The sequence below is a fragment of the Anabas testudineus genome, chromosome 3 (assembly GCF_900324465.2).
Source record: "Anabas testudineus chromosome 3, fAnaTes1.2, whole genome shotgun sequence".
In the NCBI taxonomy this organism is placed as follows: domain Eukaryota; kingdom Metazoa; phylum Chordata; class Actinopteri; order Anabantiformes; family Anabantidae; genus Anabas; species Anabas testudineus.
This window is the reverse complement of record NC_046612.1, coordinates 16,636,636-16,654,393: the sequence shown is the minus strand read 5'-3', so window position 1 is coordinate 16,654,393 and position 17,758 is coordinate 16,636,636. Positions and strand designations below refer to the sequence as shown.

Below are 17,758 nucleotides of genomic sequence, written 5' to 3'. Positions count from 1 at the left end.
CTGTGAGGCTTATCACAGGTTGGCATCTTGTGATGAATCCTGTGATGTTCTGGTCACATGTATGCCCTCATCCTGGACAGCATTTTTAACGTACTGTGCGGTCATTTAGGGTTTTTGCTTCACTATTCAAATCAGTTACTGCTTAACCACTAAACCTATGTTTCTCTGCCTATTAAGTCTCTTGTTATTTTCTAGTAGCCCTGTGTTAACCTGATTTTTAAAAAGTCTACACATATGTTTATATCCATCTGCGTAAATATACCTATGTTTCTCTGATAGATTTCTGCTATTTTTGACCCACATTATAACTAAGGCCAGAGAAACATTTAGTAGTGAGTTGCCTAATTACCTTTGAACCCCTGAGATTTTTTGTTATATCTAATAGAGAATTGAATCTCGATGTCTTTCAAGTGTTATAATGTAATGTGGTATTATTGTTAATTTTTACTTTAAATAGAATGTGCAGACTATATATATATATAAAAAGAAAAACTGAAGAAAAACTGTGAAACTGCCAAAAAATACTTCCAGTCTGGTCTGTAAAGTGATATGTGGTCTGCCCATGGTGTTTGTTGGAGCTGCTGGCAGCTGGTAGCCTTCTTTGTGCAGTCACAGTGACTGATGTCTGCTGTGCTCTAATGCGGGGTTAAATAAAGACACTCAGCTGGCTCGTTGCTTGCATCCAAGCCCAGAAGCTTTGTTGTCATGGACAGCTAAATGGATATTATGAGAAAGGAAGCATGATTATTTATATTATTATTCATTGCCTATATTAACACTATATCATTGTCATTTTCTTAAAAATATGTTTAAAAGACATGCAAACAACAAAATACCTGAAAAAAAACACAACTGCACAGATATTTTAAGAAGTGATTAAAAGACCAATTGCAGCCTCTATAGCACAGAGACAAAATTACTACTCTACCCAATACTGCAAAAAAACTCCCAGACGTAGTACCTATAATTTGATTATGCGCAGTATTATGAAAGGTGGGTGGGAGTCTGGTGAGGGATCATGTCCTTGTCACTGCGGCTTGCACTGGGAGTACAGCATTGTTTCAACCAAGTGCAGCTCTTTTCCTACAGTACTATATTTATATAACATACGTTCATTACAATGAATCTACTGTACCTGTGGGTTAAGAAGTTTTTTTCTTGAAAGGTTAATTAAATATTGAACTCAATAGTTACATTAGTGCTTCCTGTTAGCCAAATTTGGAATATAAAACGTATTGATGTTAAATAAAATAAATTCAAATAATCTAATTGCTAGTAGATTAGGTCATCACACCTTTAACAGCCCAAACACGTACCCTCTCAATTGACCACAAGGCATTGCTCTTTTGTTGAAGGTTTATCTGCTCTCAGCCACCAGTCACCTCTAATCTTTGCACGCTTCAGTGAAATGTCAGAGAGGGAGTCTTTTGGTGAAACTTTGATCTCTGACCTGAGCGGCTGACAGAGGGCAGCCCTTCCAGCAGCTGTCACGTCTTATTACCTGCAGCATGCCCAGTCGACTGCGCATCAACAGCGGACTCTGCTAAACGGCAGAGACTTCGTTCCATCAACATAAGTGTGTCTGTGTGTGTGGTCTATAGACAAGGCCAGCTTTATATATTATAACTTTTATAAATTGGCCACAAGTTCAGAAGGTCCGTTTTTTATTCTTTATACATGGGGAAACTGTAGCTATATGTTGTTGGAATATTTAAAGTCTGGGGTCAATGTGCAACATGTTATTTACAACAACAAAGTAATCTGCTGGTACTCGAACTCACCAGTTTTACCATAAAGCTCTTTTTTTTTCTTAATGAATTTATTTTTTTTTATGTCCTCACACTCCTCATCTCAAATGTTTCTCATAGATATTAAAGGAATATTCCATAATTTTTTTTCCTACCAGAAGTCTGATCAACATCACTTTCATCTATTTACATTTACTGGGTTCAAGCATCTTGGCCTGAACCTATCTACAGGGTCTGGTATGATAAATGTAAAGAATCAATGCATTTAGGAAATGAGACAGTTAGGTTAAAAGACGTACTTTTACATTTTGTAGTTCTATTTCCTAACACACGTTATCATGTGGTAGTTTCTACGTCACTAATTGTAACCTTGTTATAACTAAAATACAATCACTCCATTGATGCGTTTTTATAAAGCTGTAATGTAAAGTGCTACTGAAATGACTAAAATGACAACAAAAATGCTTTGTGAATTTTCATATTTTAACTGAATTCACAGGCTGCATGGATGCTGATGCAACTCTACAACCTTTGATCTCTTATAAAAACCCTTAGAATTCATTACATTTAGTCATTTGGCAAATGTTTTTATCCAAAGTGACTTAAAAGTGAGCAACACCTACTCATGTCCAAGGACACGTGTGGGCAAGAGGAGCTGGGGATTAAAGCACCAACCCTACAATTAGTCGACCTCCATGATGTGAACAACTCCTGCAGTGCAAAATACAATTTACTGCACCTTTTTTGTCGGTATACACAGACATGACAATTAATGAGCAATCCCTCGCTAGATTTGTTTGTTTGTCAAGCTTTGCATTTAGGTGCTTTAAGGTAAGACTAAAGGTTAGACTTTAACTGTCTGTGTGTAGTGTGTGTATTTGTGTGTGTGCGCGTACGCGGGTGCATCCAGGTCAGGTCTTAAAGCTAGACGAGAGAGGGCTGATGAGGAGCAGAGCTCACACCATACATAATGCATGAGGGAGATTTACTCTCTCAACAAGGAGCAAAGACCTAATGCCCGGACGTGTGCGTGCACGCCACACGCCAGAGACAAAGCGAGCTGAGTAGGAATGGCAGGATGAGCGAGAGGAAGAAATAGAGAAAAGAAGCAAAGTGCACGGAGGAATCAGCTCTGCTGCCAAATGGTGTTATTTCTGAAAGACTTTGATCCCCGCTGTGGTGGAAAGACTGCAGAGATGTTGGCTGTCTAATGTGGGCAGCCACTGACCCAGCTCTGCTCTTCTGGCAGCGGTGTCTGTGATTGGATGAACCTTCGCCATCGCAACTACCACAGATCAAAGACCAGGCAAAAATAAATAAAGAAATAAATAAATCGAATGCGGCAAATGAGCTTCAGTTTCAGGTTTGTGTTCGTTGATTGATGGAATGAGTTGGACTGACTCTGGTGCTGCTGTCTGTGTTTGTGTCCTCAGATATCGATGAGTGTGGAGAGGGTCTGATTGAGTGCCACAACCAGTCCCGCTGCGTCAACCTGCCCGGCTGGTACCACTGTGAATGCAGAAGTGGTTTCCATGACAATGGCTCCTACTTGCTCGATGGGAGCTCCTGCATTGGTGAGCATACATCGAATTGAAAACATCCTCATAACTGCTTGAAATACCGGCTCTTCAGCCTCTGCATGCCCACCACCTAGCTACTATAGACCCCACCATCCCTCCCCCCATCCTACTGTGTCCAATTACGCAGGAAGTCTGGATGCTGTTCCTCTTTGAATCTCTTTGTCTTTGGTCTGCTGAGTGATTGCTAGTTTGTTTGTCATTCTTTGTTTCATTTATCCTCTTTGATTTATCCTCCAGTATGTAGACATAAGCACAGACTTACAAGGAGGCTAATCAGAGGTCTTCACACCTTCACGGCTCTGGATTTAACCATCCAGTGTGAAGCCCACACACACAACCCTTAATGAGATATTCATGAGGAAGGCACAGTAGGGCAGAGTTAAAATGGAAATAGAGAAACACCAGGCTTGTTTGTGTCCAAACACAGAGTTGATGACACATACACCAGGAGAGTACAGTGAAAGAGCTGAGTGTAAACGCAGTGATTTAGTTGCTTATCGCACATTCACACCACAAATAATTGTACGTATTTTGCAAACAAATGGAAAATTAAACATCAAGACAGATCTCCTTTTGCTAATTAAACAGTTTGAACAGGTCAGTGAGAAGCTTGAACTTTGCCGTTACAAGAACATTTAGTGAAAGAGCGATTGTACTATTTGACTGCTCATCAGATTGTGAATATTTTCTCGGACTGTGGACATTTCACAGTGCTATTGCAACCAACTGTTAAATGTGCCACATAGAGTATTTTTGGCTTGATGTTTATGAGTTATCATACAGTCCCTCACAGGTAATCAAAAGTTGAAAACAAGGAGAAAGAAATCAGTCACGTCAGCAGAGTCTGTGGCATAGATGCTGCTGCTGCTGGCACATTCACACCAACATATTTATTTGCTCCTCTGTCAGATTTGGGAGGCAGTGAAGAACCGAAGTCAAGCTGTTGCTGCACTTTTTAATAGCTTGATAGCCCGAGTTGATCTGATGAATGCGAAAAGCACTTCTGTGACTTAGTGATTGTTTTAGTATGAAGGTGTGTTAGGGAACAGAAAGACATAGCAATATTTTGACTATGATCTTTATGAGTGTACATTTTTTTAACCACTCACAAGTCTCTACTTGATTGGATGGTTCACAGGTGAGAAAGCACCTTTGGGTATAAAGTAAGCAGCTATCACGTCGACTGTGGTCCGTTGAGTTGTTTTGCGCTCACTGCAGCTGACGTCACCTGAACGTCATGATTCTCAGTGGCTCTTCAAATTACTCATGACTCATTTTTCCAGTATGAGGGCAGGAGCTCAGTAGATCTTAAAATCCCTCCACTAATCTAAGGCACTGCTTTTATTTTAGTAGTAGCACTAATGTAAAGTTTTTATAATGTGGTAAACACATTACTTAAATCAATTAGTAGTTACACATACTAATCTATGCTACTACGTCTGATCTGATCAATTTCTGTCTAAATTATTTCAATACATTTCACCAGAAAGTTGTTTTAGTTAATCTCAGTTCTTATAGAATCTGCTTCCTACTCTACCTTTACTCTACAGCAGTTACATAGTTTGGTCTTCTGATTTTTAATTTCTTTTGATGTATAATATACAGTGGGATCCAATATTTCTGTATAAATCTGAAAATAATCAACAAGTTTAAGGATTATAAATTTCAAACAAAGCCTCTCTTAGCATAGAACGACACATTTGACAATTTCAGTTCTTTTAATTCGCATGTAGTCCATCACAAGCGCTACTAGAAAAATCTAATTAACATTTTCTATTAATAAACCTCATCCGTGTGTGACTTGGTGGAGATGAACTTAATGGTTTTGTTCGGTTGCACAAAGTGCACCTGAGACTTCAGCATACAGGTGAAGAAAATTAGTATTAATCTAAGAAGATGTAATAACACATTTCTATCGCAGACAGCCGTGCGTATCATTTTGACCTGAATCATCTGCAGTAACATCGCCTTTCATAGAAATTATGATTTTTCATTTGTGTTGTCTGATATTTCCACAAACTAATTCTTATTCCATCAGAATGATTTGAAATATAATGCAATCACAGGAAAAAACAAGTGTAATTGTACATTAATTTACTTGTTTGGCTTCTGTGATCATCGGCTTTCCACAAACATTCTCATGGTAGGAAATACATTTTACACAGTGTGATTAGAGAAAGCACATTTCCATGCCATTAAAATATGCCATTAATGACATTGTTTTTCTGTACACACTAGCATGAAAGATCAGATTTTTTTAGTGTTATTATTTTAGGCACATTATATTTGTTAATACTCTTCACTTAGATGAAGATCAGATCACATTTTATGACAAATGAATGCAGAAAACCATGAAATTCCAAAAGGTTCACATCACTTTTTTCTTGCCACTGTATGTGTGTTTTTTTGCAGTGTGTGTCGCTCCTTAACCGCATGAGTGCATGTACAGTAGCTGTGCCACAATGCAGTATTAGGCTGGAAGCCAGCAGGGAAATAAGTACGAATGGCAATTTAACAGGATTGTGTCTCCTCCACAATATTGCTCCAACAGCCTCTCATGAGTCAACCAAACAGAAAGTAGCTTTGTGCAAGTAAGAGAGCCAGTTCAAAGCAAAGAGAAGCAGCACCAGTCGGTTTACCAAAGCTGCATGTTGGCCAAGAGAAGGTGATGTTCATGCAGCCGATAACGGGAAGCACTCAGGGAAGGAATGAGCGAGAAAGAAAAAGATGTTTGGATGTTCACAGTCTTTTTATCTTTGTGCATCAGTAATTGTGTTTGTTGTTGGCTTTTCTGTTAGATGGATATTTCCGAGTGTCAGCCGGGACTGGACAGTGCAGAAGATTTTAAATGGAAAATTACAGCAAAATCACTGAAATAATGACATTAAGATAGGGCTGGAAGATGTTACATGTCAGTGTGTGCGGTGCTGTGTGAGTTCGTTCATAAGGTTGCTTCTTTGTGTGTTTACATTTACATTTAGTCATTTGGCAGATGCTTTTATCCAAAGCGACTTAAAAAGGGTACAAGGCAAAGACAGGCCACAGCCTCCCTCCAGTAGGTAGACGGCCCACAGGGATTCAAACACCAGCCTCACCAGTCTCCCGCATGAAGGGCAGAGATCTTACTACTACACTATCCAGCCACTGTGTTACAGTGCTAAAAAAAGAATCTGGTGCTAAAAAAAAGGTGTGCTTGTTTCATTCACTTAATGCATACCATTTCTACAGTGCGTCATATAATAATACAGTATATCACGCTGAGTTGGTTATGCTGAGATGCAGTGTAGTTCATTAACACTGCATATTGTTGTGGTGACGAGGTGACGAGCAGAGCAGCTGCAAGCAGCACTCCTTTTTCTTTATTGCTTTGACTAAACTGCACGGCCTCAAAACATGTTTATTTTGCCTAATGCTTTCAGGAGAGACAGGTGGCTTTAAAAAAAAAAACAGATGTGCATAAAAATTAGAATAATACACCATAAACTTCCACTGTCTCTTCCTCATGATCTCTCCATATGTGCTGCCTGGAGACGCATCAAAGAAACGGAATTGAACAAAAGTCCTCCAACCTAGCTGACCATATATGACTTGTTTACTTTCTAATACAACTTGAAGGGGCATCTTCTGAAAAAAAATAATAATAATAATAACAGGCTACAATTAGTAGGAAGACTGTGGATACAATGATAAACATTTGATTAAGGTTTTGAAATGGTCATCATTTTTAAGGCACAAAAACAACTTGGTTAAGTTTAGAGAAAAATCATGGTTTGGTGCTTTGATATGGTTAAATGACCTTTGTTGTCATGGTTATAATAACAACATCAGGTGTCATGATAAAAGCCGCGCTGATCTTCCTTTAAGAGGGATTTATTAGTCTGCGTTTATACCTGTGTCATGTAGCTACATGTGCTGCAGGATCAGTACGTTCGTGTTCAACCGCTAACGTAGGTGTGAGTGTAACTTGTTCATATGGTTGGCTGTGCTCAGCTGGGTTCTCCAAGGGGCTTTTATGTTTGGTTGTAAGACAGTCTTTCACAGCCTACATTTAGAAGTACGCTTCATGTGCGAGCAGCAGCTTGTGGCTGAATGGAGCATGAAGCGCATTAATCCTTCAACACTGGAGGTACTGTATGTCTAACTGGCTGATGGGGATTTCATTTAGTGTATGCAAATAGTCTGTCGCAGGCACAATAAATTCTTGGCTGAGCTGTTTTCCACTCTCTCTCTCTCTCTCTCTTTCCAGCAAATTTGATACTGCAACCAATTAGAGTGTGTATTCAGCACTGCCACAGTGTATTGTTGTCACTGCCACCACGCCTCACACACTGAGAGTAGGTCTGCCTGCCTGATTCAACTCTAATTATTCACTGGAGAAAAACCAAATTTATGTTGCATGGTGTTCAGCCACTTGGGCTGCAGGCTCTCAGGCTTTTTCTATGTAACCGCGTTGTGGTACAATTTGATTTAATATTACTAGTTTCCAATTAAAGTAGGTAGCAAAAACATTAACTACAGTACATTCTGGATTCTGGTGAGTTTTGGATGAATTTGGCAACTATGTCTTATGTTACGTTATGTTATATAGATTAATTTACTGCTGCTGTACTGCAGAATCATCTGAACTTGACAGCTTTAACACGCAACGATCCGGATGCGCAGTAGCTAAGATGTGACACCCTGTGAATTCAAATTTAGGTATGTGATAAAATATTTGTATTTCTGGAGTTTCAACACAAAGAAGTACTTCAGTCCATGATGTGTCAGACGTACTGTATGGGCAGACAACCAGGGACGTGTGGAAACCCCTCTCAGTTTCTCGTCCCACAGACCTGTGGAGAAAGTAAATCAACCTGTTGACCATGTTGTTCACAGTGTGAAAGCACACTTAGAGTTAGAGGTTCTTTATTCATTATTTAGTTCCAGTTTTTCTTCTTTGGGACTTTGTTCATGCAACACTAGCAGCGTGCTGTCAGTGTGGGTGTGATCGATGTCTGTAGGCAGCTGGCAGGAAAAAGTAAAGTTACTGTTAAAGACTTTGGTCTCTGAATAGTTCATTTAGTGTGGATACATTCTGTTAAATGTCATGAGTTGATCAGGGTAGGGACAATCCTTTGGCACCCCATTTCCTGTGCCACACTGATAAGGAAAAGTAGTCGATATCGCTGAATACACCTAAAATAAATGGTTTATGATGACTGTAGCAGAGGATATGATGTCACTACACCTGCGCCTTTGTATATACATGAAGCGGGTGTAAAATATTATCTAATTCCTTTATTCAAATTGCAATTCAAATAACTACTGTGAAATAATTACAGCAAAGCTAAAACAATATGTTATCCCTTAAAATATATGTAAGGGATGACAAAGACAGTATTGTATTGATTCAGTACATTGAAAAAAAGCTGTACAGAAGCCTGATGCTCTACTTTTGATGCTTCTACTTGTGTAGAACACAAAACTGAGACAACCAGCTACAGAAGATATTTTTGTGTCCACCAAACACCAATTAAGCTTGTTACCTTGTTTGATGTCACAAGAATTTCAGAGGCAAACTTATTTTTCATTTCCAACTCGATATAATTTTCTTATGCAAGTTTTTATACCTAGACAGTCATAAAAAAACACAATGTAGTAGAATATAACATGCAAATATTATCAATGCCATAAATTGTTGCGGTTCCCAATGATAACAGTTTTCTTCAGAAGAACTCATTTCTTTTTTGAACTATGAAATACAAAAAACATAAGTGATAATTATGCAACAACAATTTCTTTTATGTTTGTAAATTTGTTTATTATGGTTTATCCTTCCAGACATCGATGAGTGCAGTTTGCAGACACACACCTGCTGGAATGACAGCGTGTGTGTGAATCTCCCGGGAGGCTACGATTGTGTGTGTACGTCTGGTCCAGGCTGCAGCGGGGACTGCCCACAGGAAGAGGGAATCAGACGCAATGGAGAAGACTGGAAACCCAGCTTTGACCGCTGTGCTATATGCTCGTGCAAGGTACAGAGGTCAAACACACAAATTCTAATTCACTACACTAAGTATTGGTGCTGAGCACAGCTAGTTTAATTTAAGGTTTTTATCGTAGCTATGATCTACAGTAATATGTTAGTTACAGTGAAGTATGCGGATGATGCAGACCAGTGTGCACTGTTGCCTCAAAGCAAGAAGGACCCAGGTTTGAATCCACAAGTCAACCAGGTGCTTTCTGTGTGGAGTTCTCCTCGTGTCTACATGGGTTCACTCTGGCTACTCCTGATCCCTCCCACCATCCAAAGACATGGCATGTTAGGTCCACTGCTCACTCTAATTTGCCTGTACGTGTGGTGTGAATGGTTGCCTGTCTCTATATGTCACCCCAGTGATAGACTGGAGACCTGTCCAGGGTTTTCCCAACCTCTTGCCTTAACAGCTGGAATAGGCTCAAGCACCTCTGCAACGCTTAAGAGGACAATGGATAATGGGTTAGAATAATGGATGATACGAAGCAAAATAAAACTTTAAACTTTGACATTTTCACTAAAGATAAGTGTTTAACACTAGAACTAGTATCCCTTCCCAGACAGTGAAAGAAAACAGGAAGGAGGGGCAACACCAAGGCAAACACTATATATAATATGCAAGGTATTTATCAAGTTCCTTGGCAGAAATTGTTTTAATTTAATTCATTTCATCTACAGACTATGTAACACATATGATATTAGTGAAAAGATATTAGCAGCCAGGAGACAGCTACTATATTGCTTCCATTATAGTGTAATTTTTAATATTTGTAGTAGCTTCACAAGTCTGAAGAGTCTTAATGAGGTGTTGCAGTGCATCTGCAGGAAAGTGTGATATTGATCAGATTTTTCTTTTGTAAAAGTGAAGCCCTGTGAGTGAGGTTCATACATAACAGACACAGAGGCTCATTTGGAATAAAATGACTTGCAGTGATAGGGTATGTTTCACATTAACTTTTCTATTAAGTACCAAGCAGAAAATAGAAAAATATTATTCTTGTGTAGCATGAGGTGAAGTGTTACTACATACATCCAAGATACTTCACTTAAGATGTCAACATTTGTATAGAGTGTATGTAAATCACGTTGTCAATATGCTGGTTCAGCAACGTCTGTTATCTACATCCTGCTGCTGCTTCCTGTGCAAGATGTTTCCTCTGCAAGAAGTTCATATATCACATGGACTGAACCTTGGCCCAGTTTCTGTGACATATTTTGAGACGGATGACCATCTGAATGGAATAATCTCCAGCTGCACTGCTCTCTGTCTTGACTCCATCATGTCTCAATCAAATGTCCTCTGGAAGCATTTTAGAAACCGAGGTTATAACAATCTGTCCTTCTGCAGCCACTACTTTGAAATAAACAAGAAAATGTGCTATGTTATATGTTAATAACTATGTTAAATAATAATAATAATAATAATATAATATTTCATGTTAACTGACATTAATATAGACGTTTACTTTTTTTTTTTTTTCAGATTAGAGCTGTTGTTGCAAAAATACACCCAGCTTCTTATGAAACAGAATGGAGAAAGGAAACACAGTTGAAAAGCCAGTGAGATGCCCTGCTTACATAGAATCAGTGTTCAGGAGGAACTCAGCTGTTGAGTCAGGAGTTAAGTCAGATGTGAGATGCTGACTGAATGTTAACCAGCAGTGATCTGTTTTCTGGGAAAACCACTTGACTAGTGCCTGTCGTTAAAGTTATTGTAGTTTGTTAAAACAGAGAGAGAAACTGATGAAAACCAACCCAGAAATTATAGACTCCAGTTAAAAATACCCTTTATGCACATAAAGCTGTCGGTTTGTCGAGCATCAGAGGAAGGTTGGCTTCTGTGTTGACGTGTCGGTAATATAAAATGTTTTTAAATGCGGCTAAAGTCAGGCGGTATTTGAATTAAAAGTGAGAAACCTTCCTTATTTGACTTTGACCACACTACATCTAGTGGAAATTGAGTTAAATAGGACAATTTGATTTTAGAGTTCCACAAAAATGACCCAAGGACCAAAAGGTTTCTAAATTAAATTGCTTCCAGAGGAAAAAAAGAAAAAACCTTGGAGAGGACGTTGTCATCAAATTGGTTATAAACACTGAACCAGAGTTACATGCTCATGCAAGCCTGGTTTTGCTGGCATTAAAGTGAACGGTTATTTTTCAGAAAATCCAGCACCTTTGCTGACCAAGGCCATCTGTATTGCCACCTTGGGAATCAGTGGTTACTGTAGCAGGACAATATGCATCAATAAAGCATTGGTTCTGAATTGCTGTTTTAATGGTAGCAGAATTATTTTACGGCTCCCATACATTTCCTAACAGCCATTTTATGCAACATTTTTACATCTCCATTACGCTGCCGTCCCCAGGCCAGACAGTGCAGGCTGAGCTGCATAAAATGGACCATAAAGTTTTCTCCAGGTGGAAACAAAGAGCCAGCCACACGACAGGCTTGCAGCTCCTGCAGATTCCCCTGCCTTTGACTATGCATTCTGGCTCAGACTTCGAATATTCACCACACCACGTAGTCTTGTCGAGACCACACATCTAATGCATTGCTGTTAAAGAGGAGATTCGAGAACTGCTACAGTACATTAAAACTCTGCACAGGTACTGTCTGATGGCCATAAATAGAATTGCTAACTAGCTCCCCCTAAAGGCATCAGAGCTAGGTTTCAAATATGCACCTTCATCATATCCCGAATCCAAGTCCTGCCTTTGTCTGACAGGAGTCGTACACTGACACACATTAATGTGTTTATTTATTTATTTATTTTTTACCAAGATTCAATATGTTTGCAATTGCATCACTTTTCAAGCAAAACATATACACAATTCAGAGCTCTCTTTCTAGAGATGAAAAGGCTCTGAAATGAAATTCAGGGCATTTGGGAATCCTTCAACTCGACACTGTAACAGACCTGATGAAAGCTTTTGAACGCCAGCCCCTCAATGACAAGGAAATATTTACTTATTTTTTACATCTACATCTTGTCATTCATTACAAAACATCAATGTAAAGCAATTTAACTTTATAGTTGCACTTTTTTTGTATTTAGTATTCGCACAATAGAGTTCACAGAAGAAATGATTTGTCAGCTTTACCATGCTATTGCTTTGATATTCTCAGACTATTACCTTGTTATTTCTAAAATATTAGGTTAGGTACTGACAGGTAGGCTACTGTGAAGTGCCTTTTCCCCACTTTACCACATTCTGAATTTTCTCGTGAGGCAGACGGGTTCACGTGCTCTATTTCTTCTTCGACTTCAGCTACAATCCTTATTTCAGTGTCACTATCATGTTTTCCTCTCTGTGTTGCAGGATGGGCAGACTTACTGCAGGAGGAGACCCTGTGACTGTGCAGACCCTGAGGAGGATCTGTTCTGCTGCCCGGGTTGTGACAACAGGCCCAGCAGCCATTGTCTGGACCAAAGCGGACGAACGCTCTACCGCAGCGGGGCCTCGTGGATGTACGGCTGCCAGCAGTGCCGCTGCATGGTTGGTACACAAAAAATTTACACATTCAAACAAAGCGACATGCATTTTGCCAACAGACACAAAAGCAGGCCGCATGAAATGAAAAACATTTGTCAGAACAAACAGATCTCTCAGAATCTCCTCATCAGGCTCAGAGCTGGGTTTTTGTTTAATACCTGGCCCTGATCAGCTGCTCTGCTGTGTGCAGAACGCTCAGATAATTGCCACCTTTCTAATTAGAGATGTGGCAACAACTCAGCATGTGAGCTGTAACCGCGGATTCCACATGAGCTGATTCACACAAAAGCCCCCCCCCCTGCAGTAGCGTTTCCGTCACCTTCGTTTCTCCACCTCTCCCTATTTCTCCACAGGAGGGGGAGGTGGACTGCTGGCCTCTGGTTTGCCCTGTGATGATGTGCGAGTACACAGCGGTGGCAGAGGGCGAGTGTTGCCCACGCTGCATCACAGACCCCTGCCTGGCCGACAACCTGTCGTATGACATCCGACTGACGTGCCAGGACCCCACAGGCGTCGCCCGCCTCAGTGGAGACACGTGGCATATGCCCAACTCACCCTGCACCACCTGCAAGTGTAAGGTAGGCCAAAACAACAACGACCACAATGAAGCTTCGCTTGCGGTTTATTTGTCTATTCCTGCAACTAGATCACTGAAAATGCAGTTTTACTTAATATAAAAATCTCATATAGTCACAGAATCTTGACTTAATTCATATTCATGTCAGTTTTAATTTGACTGTAATTGCAGGCTGATGGTTCTGAAGAATTTTTGGGAGGTGGAAAATGGGAAAATGTGGTTTTCTGCAGAGCGTTTAGCTAATATGTGCTGGGGGATATGCAATCAGCTTGTCTGTCTTCCAAAATGAATGCAAAAAAAAATCAGTCACAGATGATGTAAGTGACATATAATAAAAAATAAAATAAAACTAAATATGCACATCACTGTGTCAGGAACATGTCACCATAACGCAGATCATCTCCATACATTTAGTAAAAATAATCCTTAGTCCTTCAGTTCCACCTCTTTTTTTAGGAGTCAGAATTTAGATTAGCACTAAAAAAAAACCCACATCAAACACATGAACCTGAAACATAACTTCACATTTGATTTATTTTGTATGGTTACATAAACTGTATCAGTACACTGAACAGCAATAGCTGCACTCACATGCACTGTGGTCACACTAAATGGTTACAGCTACCATTGCGGACCTACTGTAGGAGCAATAACATATCGAGCCATGTGGACAGTTTATGTGCTAATATTTTGAGCTATTGGCTTCTCAAAGACTTTTCATGGGGACTATTTTTCAGTAGAAAGTGGTTCCAATGGAACGTGTGACACCAAGACAGTGGAGTTGGATGTTATCCAGAGTAACTGGGACCTTCTCTCTGGAAAAAAAAAACCTATTGCTATTTAATTTCTAGTATTTGTCACCACTTGGAGTCTCACACTCCGAACTCTGTTCACTTTCCGAGTACTAACGTAGCAGCGTTACTCTCTGAGTGATTTATTCGAAGCATGGCAGATCCGGTATCCCTGAAACTAAATGACTTGTCACCACTTTTAGTGGGAGGAAAATACAGTATGTCGTTTATCATTTGTGTCAGCTGACTGTTCACTAATATAATAATCATGTCCATGTTGTTCCTTCTTTATTGAGTCTCTACATATGGACTGATTATATCCACCCAGGCTCTGAATTGTGTTGCCACATTAAAGATGTATAAAACATTCCAGTACACTGCAGTATATTTAATGCTCTCTCTCTCTCTCTCGTTCCTTGTCTTTTCATGCTCTGTTGGTCAGAATGGGAATGTTTGCTGCTCAGTGGATCTTGACTGCCTTCAGAACAACTAAAGCTCTCCTCCTCATGTCCACTTCCTACCATCCTCCTCTCCTCCTCCTCTCTCTGCGGGACTGCCACGCTCCCCCCTCTGCATCCGACGACTCTCCCCTTGGATTCACAAGACAGACTCTCGTACCCGCGCGCGCGCACACACACACACGCACACACACAAACGCACACACTCACTCGTGCATGCCAGCGTGTGCACTGAAGATACAAACACACACTGGACAGACTGAGGTGTTGAGGCTGTGCTTTTATGCCGTAACTCTGTCGACTAACAGTGGCTGAGTGTTTGCTAATGTGGCTCAGGAGGAGCAATTGTCGCTCTCACCACAGTCACTGTGTTGTGTACGTGTCTCTTCATTGTTACCATTTTACTACATGTTTTCAGGAAACCTGTCTAACATCATGTCTCCAACCACAAACCAGACACAAGTCGTGAGTGAGCTGTCATTAAGAAGAGATTTCCCAGCCGGACGGACGGTGAGGTGCTCCAGCTGTTTGTGTTGCCGAATCATGGGCTCACTACTGCTTGGTTACCTACAGGAGGTTGTCACAAAACCTTTACGGTGGCAACCAAAAGTAATGCATCCTCTTATGATCTGTTTTACTGAAACAGTAGGTAGTTTAATGTTGGGATAAAAACTGGGAAATTAAAAAAAAGGTAAAGTTACTTCAGCCCGATGCAGGATCAGTTTCCAGCTCAGGACCAAATGCTCTTGTTGAATGACATTTTAATCTTGTTTCTTTAGCCTAAGCTTTGGGATGCCCTGCTTTGTCTTTTAACAAATATCATATCAGTCATGTCAACTCCAGGGGCCACGTGTATAAGCAATGCATACGCCTTTTCCCCACATGTAAAGTGGTTTGTATAAACACAGAATGCAGGGGAAGAAAGGCCACACCTCACAGACCATGCGTGCACAGTTTTCTAGAGGCAGTGTGAAGGAAATGCTAGGGAAGAGATTAAATCAAAAAATCCTTAGTTAGAATGCTGATATTTCATCAAGAGTCCTGATTGTGCTCTTAGTTCCTTATTTATAGGCTTCATGTTTTTTCTATTTACAACATGGCCGCTATCACACAATCATAACAATCATCACACTGCTCCTCTTCTTATTTGTCATCCACTCTTCCCATTGACAGGTCTAATGAGTGGTGAAGCGAGCAGCAAGTATTGATATGCAAACTGATGTTTAAGAGCATTTTCACTTCAGTTTATGGTGAATTGTAGGAATGGAAACGGGGCTTGTGCACGTTTACTTATTTTTACAGTGATTGAGCTTTATTAATCAGGACATACATGTGTATGTTTTGACCAAAACTAATTATTTTTCACATAATTTTATTCCTAATTCACTGCGAACCTCAGTTGAATATTTAATTGAGCCATATCAACTGATAAATTCAGAAAATATTAAATATAGCTACGGACCTTATAAAGATTTTCCTGATCCACAGTGGACCACTGCAACCTAAACTAAAACTTGGCATACTTGTTGTCATTATCACTAGTAATTAATATGTTTTGTTTAACGACAGCATCTTGTTAGTGACCTTAGAAGTAGCTGACTTAAAAGTAAAGGTTATGAGTGACGCCTTTGGTTTCTTAATGGAAGTGTTGCTGAAGCGTAGATTTTTGACTAATAGCTGTGGAACGTATAATTAGTTTTGATCTTCCTGAGTCTAAACTATGTCAGTTCAAAAAGGTGGTCTTGACAAGCTAGAGTGCTTTGAATGAAGTCCTTGTCAGATGATGATGGGTTTTTGTTTTAACTTTCTGACAACCCAACGAGCGTGTCTGCTTCAAGCATTAACTGATCAGGCGTTCGGAGGTGAGAAAGCACACAGAGTTTGAAGTGTTTGAGTGTGGTTGTCCAAAGCGTGCGCCCCTCATCCCCAGCTGTAGGTTTCAGGGTGTCTCACCCGTCATGCATAATGGGTGTAATAATCTAATAAACCGTTATTTTACTTCATACAAAGTAGATTGTTTCAAGCAAATCACAGCAGTCAGTCTTTAGGTCCTTTAAACGAAGGGTGCATCTTGTTTAAATGAAGATCAAGGGTTTAAATTGTCAGCCCTATATATCCCTCATTGTCTCTTTTGTGATTAGTCTGTCTGCCAGATAGGAACAAATACTGTAACAACAACCATGCTATCAAAAGCATATGAAAGCAGTGTGACGATGCACAAACTTATTCCTGCAGCAAGAACAAGCAGCAGCCACAGCTGTTGATTAAATCAGCAGAGCTCGTGGTGGGTCCGGCTTCTCTGGCTCCTCAGCTCTGAACCATATGGCGGACACAGAGGATGGCAGAGAGGGATAAAAAAAAAAAAAAAAGGAGAAAACAGGAGAGTGTGGCTAATTAAAGCCATGCCACGCAGGCGTGGATCTGAGTATGCCAGGAGGTCACCAAGTGTCGAGTCTGTTTACAGATGGCCGGGCTTATTTAGGCAGGAGAGTTCAGTGCTTTCCTGCTCCGAGTTCACGCATTGATATCGCTGATGCTGCTGTGCTCTGCTGCCCTTTTCCTCTCTCCACACCTCTCTCCATTATCCTCAGGCTTGTCTTGAGAGCACTAACAATCCCCTCAAGTATCATTGTTATCACGCCGTGTCCATCACTGTCATTTTTTATTTTTTTTTCCGCCACAAGAAACAAGAGAGAATTTCTAACACAGTCTCAAACTTCTGTGATATGAACACAGACTGTCTGAGGTGAAGGAATTATGGTTAAATTAGCTTTCTCAAAGTGAGAAATGGCTTCCATAGATGGAGATACTGCTTTACTTCACAGTGAAAATTACACTTTTATTAGTTTGTTTTTTATGCAAAGAGATATAAATCAGTTGGAACACTAAAATATATTGGTATTCCCTGTTAACAGAGGGTTTGTTGTGAGCAGTTTCAACCACCACAACATCATATGGCAACATATTTGTATTACAGCCAAAAAAGGACTCCAGTGAGATCACAACAGGCGAGACAGGAAAAGACAGAGATAATAGATCCGAGTACAGACTTTTTGTGCGACCATTCGCTGCCCCGTCCAAAACTCGTGT

The 17,758-nt window shown here is 40.1% G+C and overlaps 1 protein-coding gene across 1 annotated transcript in view; it reads left to right on the top strand.

Annotated features, from left to right (window-relative positions):
• Positions 1-16,779, top strand: part of LOC113174490 (protein kinase C-binding protein NELL1) — a 185,261-nt gene extending 168,482 nt beyond the window's left edge. The window contains exons 16-20 of the mRNA XM_026378542.1: positions 3,182-3,322; positions 9,149-9,342; positions 12,669-12,845; positions 13,196-13,420; positions 14,653-16,779. Of these exons, the coding sequence (XP_026234327.1) occupies positions 3,182-3,322; positions 9,149-9,342; positions 12,669-12,845; positions 13,196-13,420; positions 14,653-14,703 (788 nt within the window). The 3' untranslated portion in view covers positions 14,704-16,779. The remainder of the gene's footprint in view (positions 1-3,181; positions 3,323-9,148; positions 9,343-12,668; positions 12,846-13,195; positions 13,421-14,652) is intronic.
• The last annotated feature ends 979 nt before the right edge of the window (positions 16,780-17,758 follow it).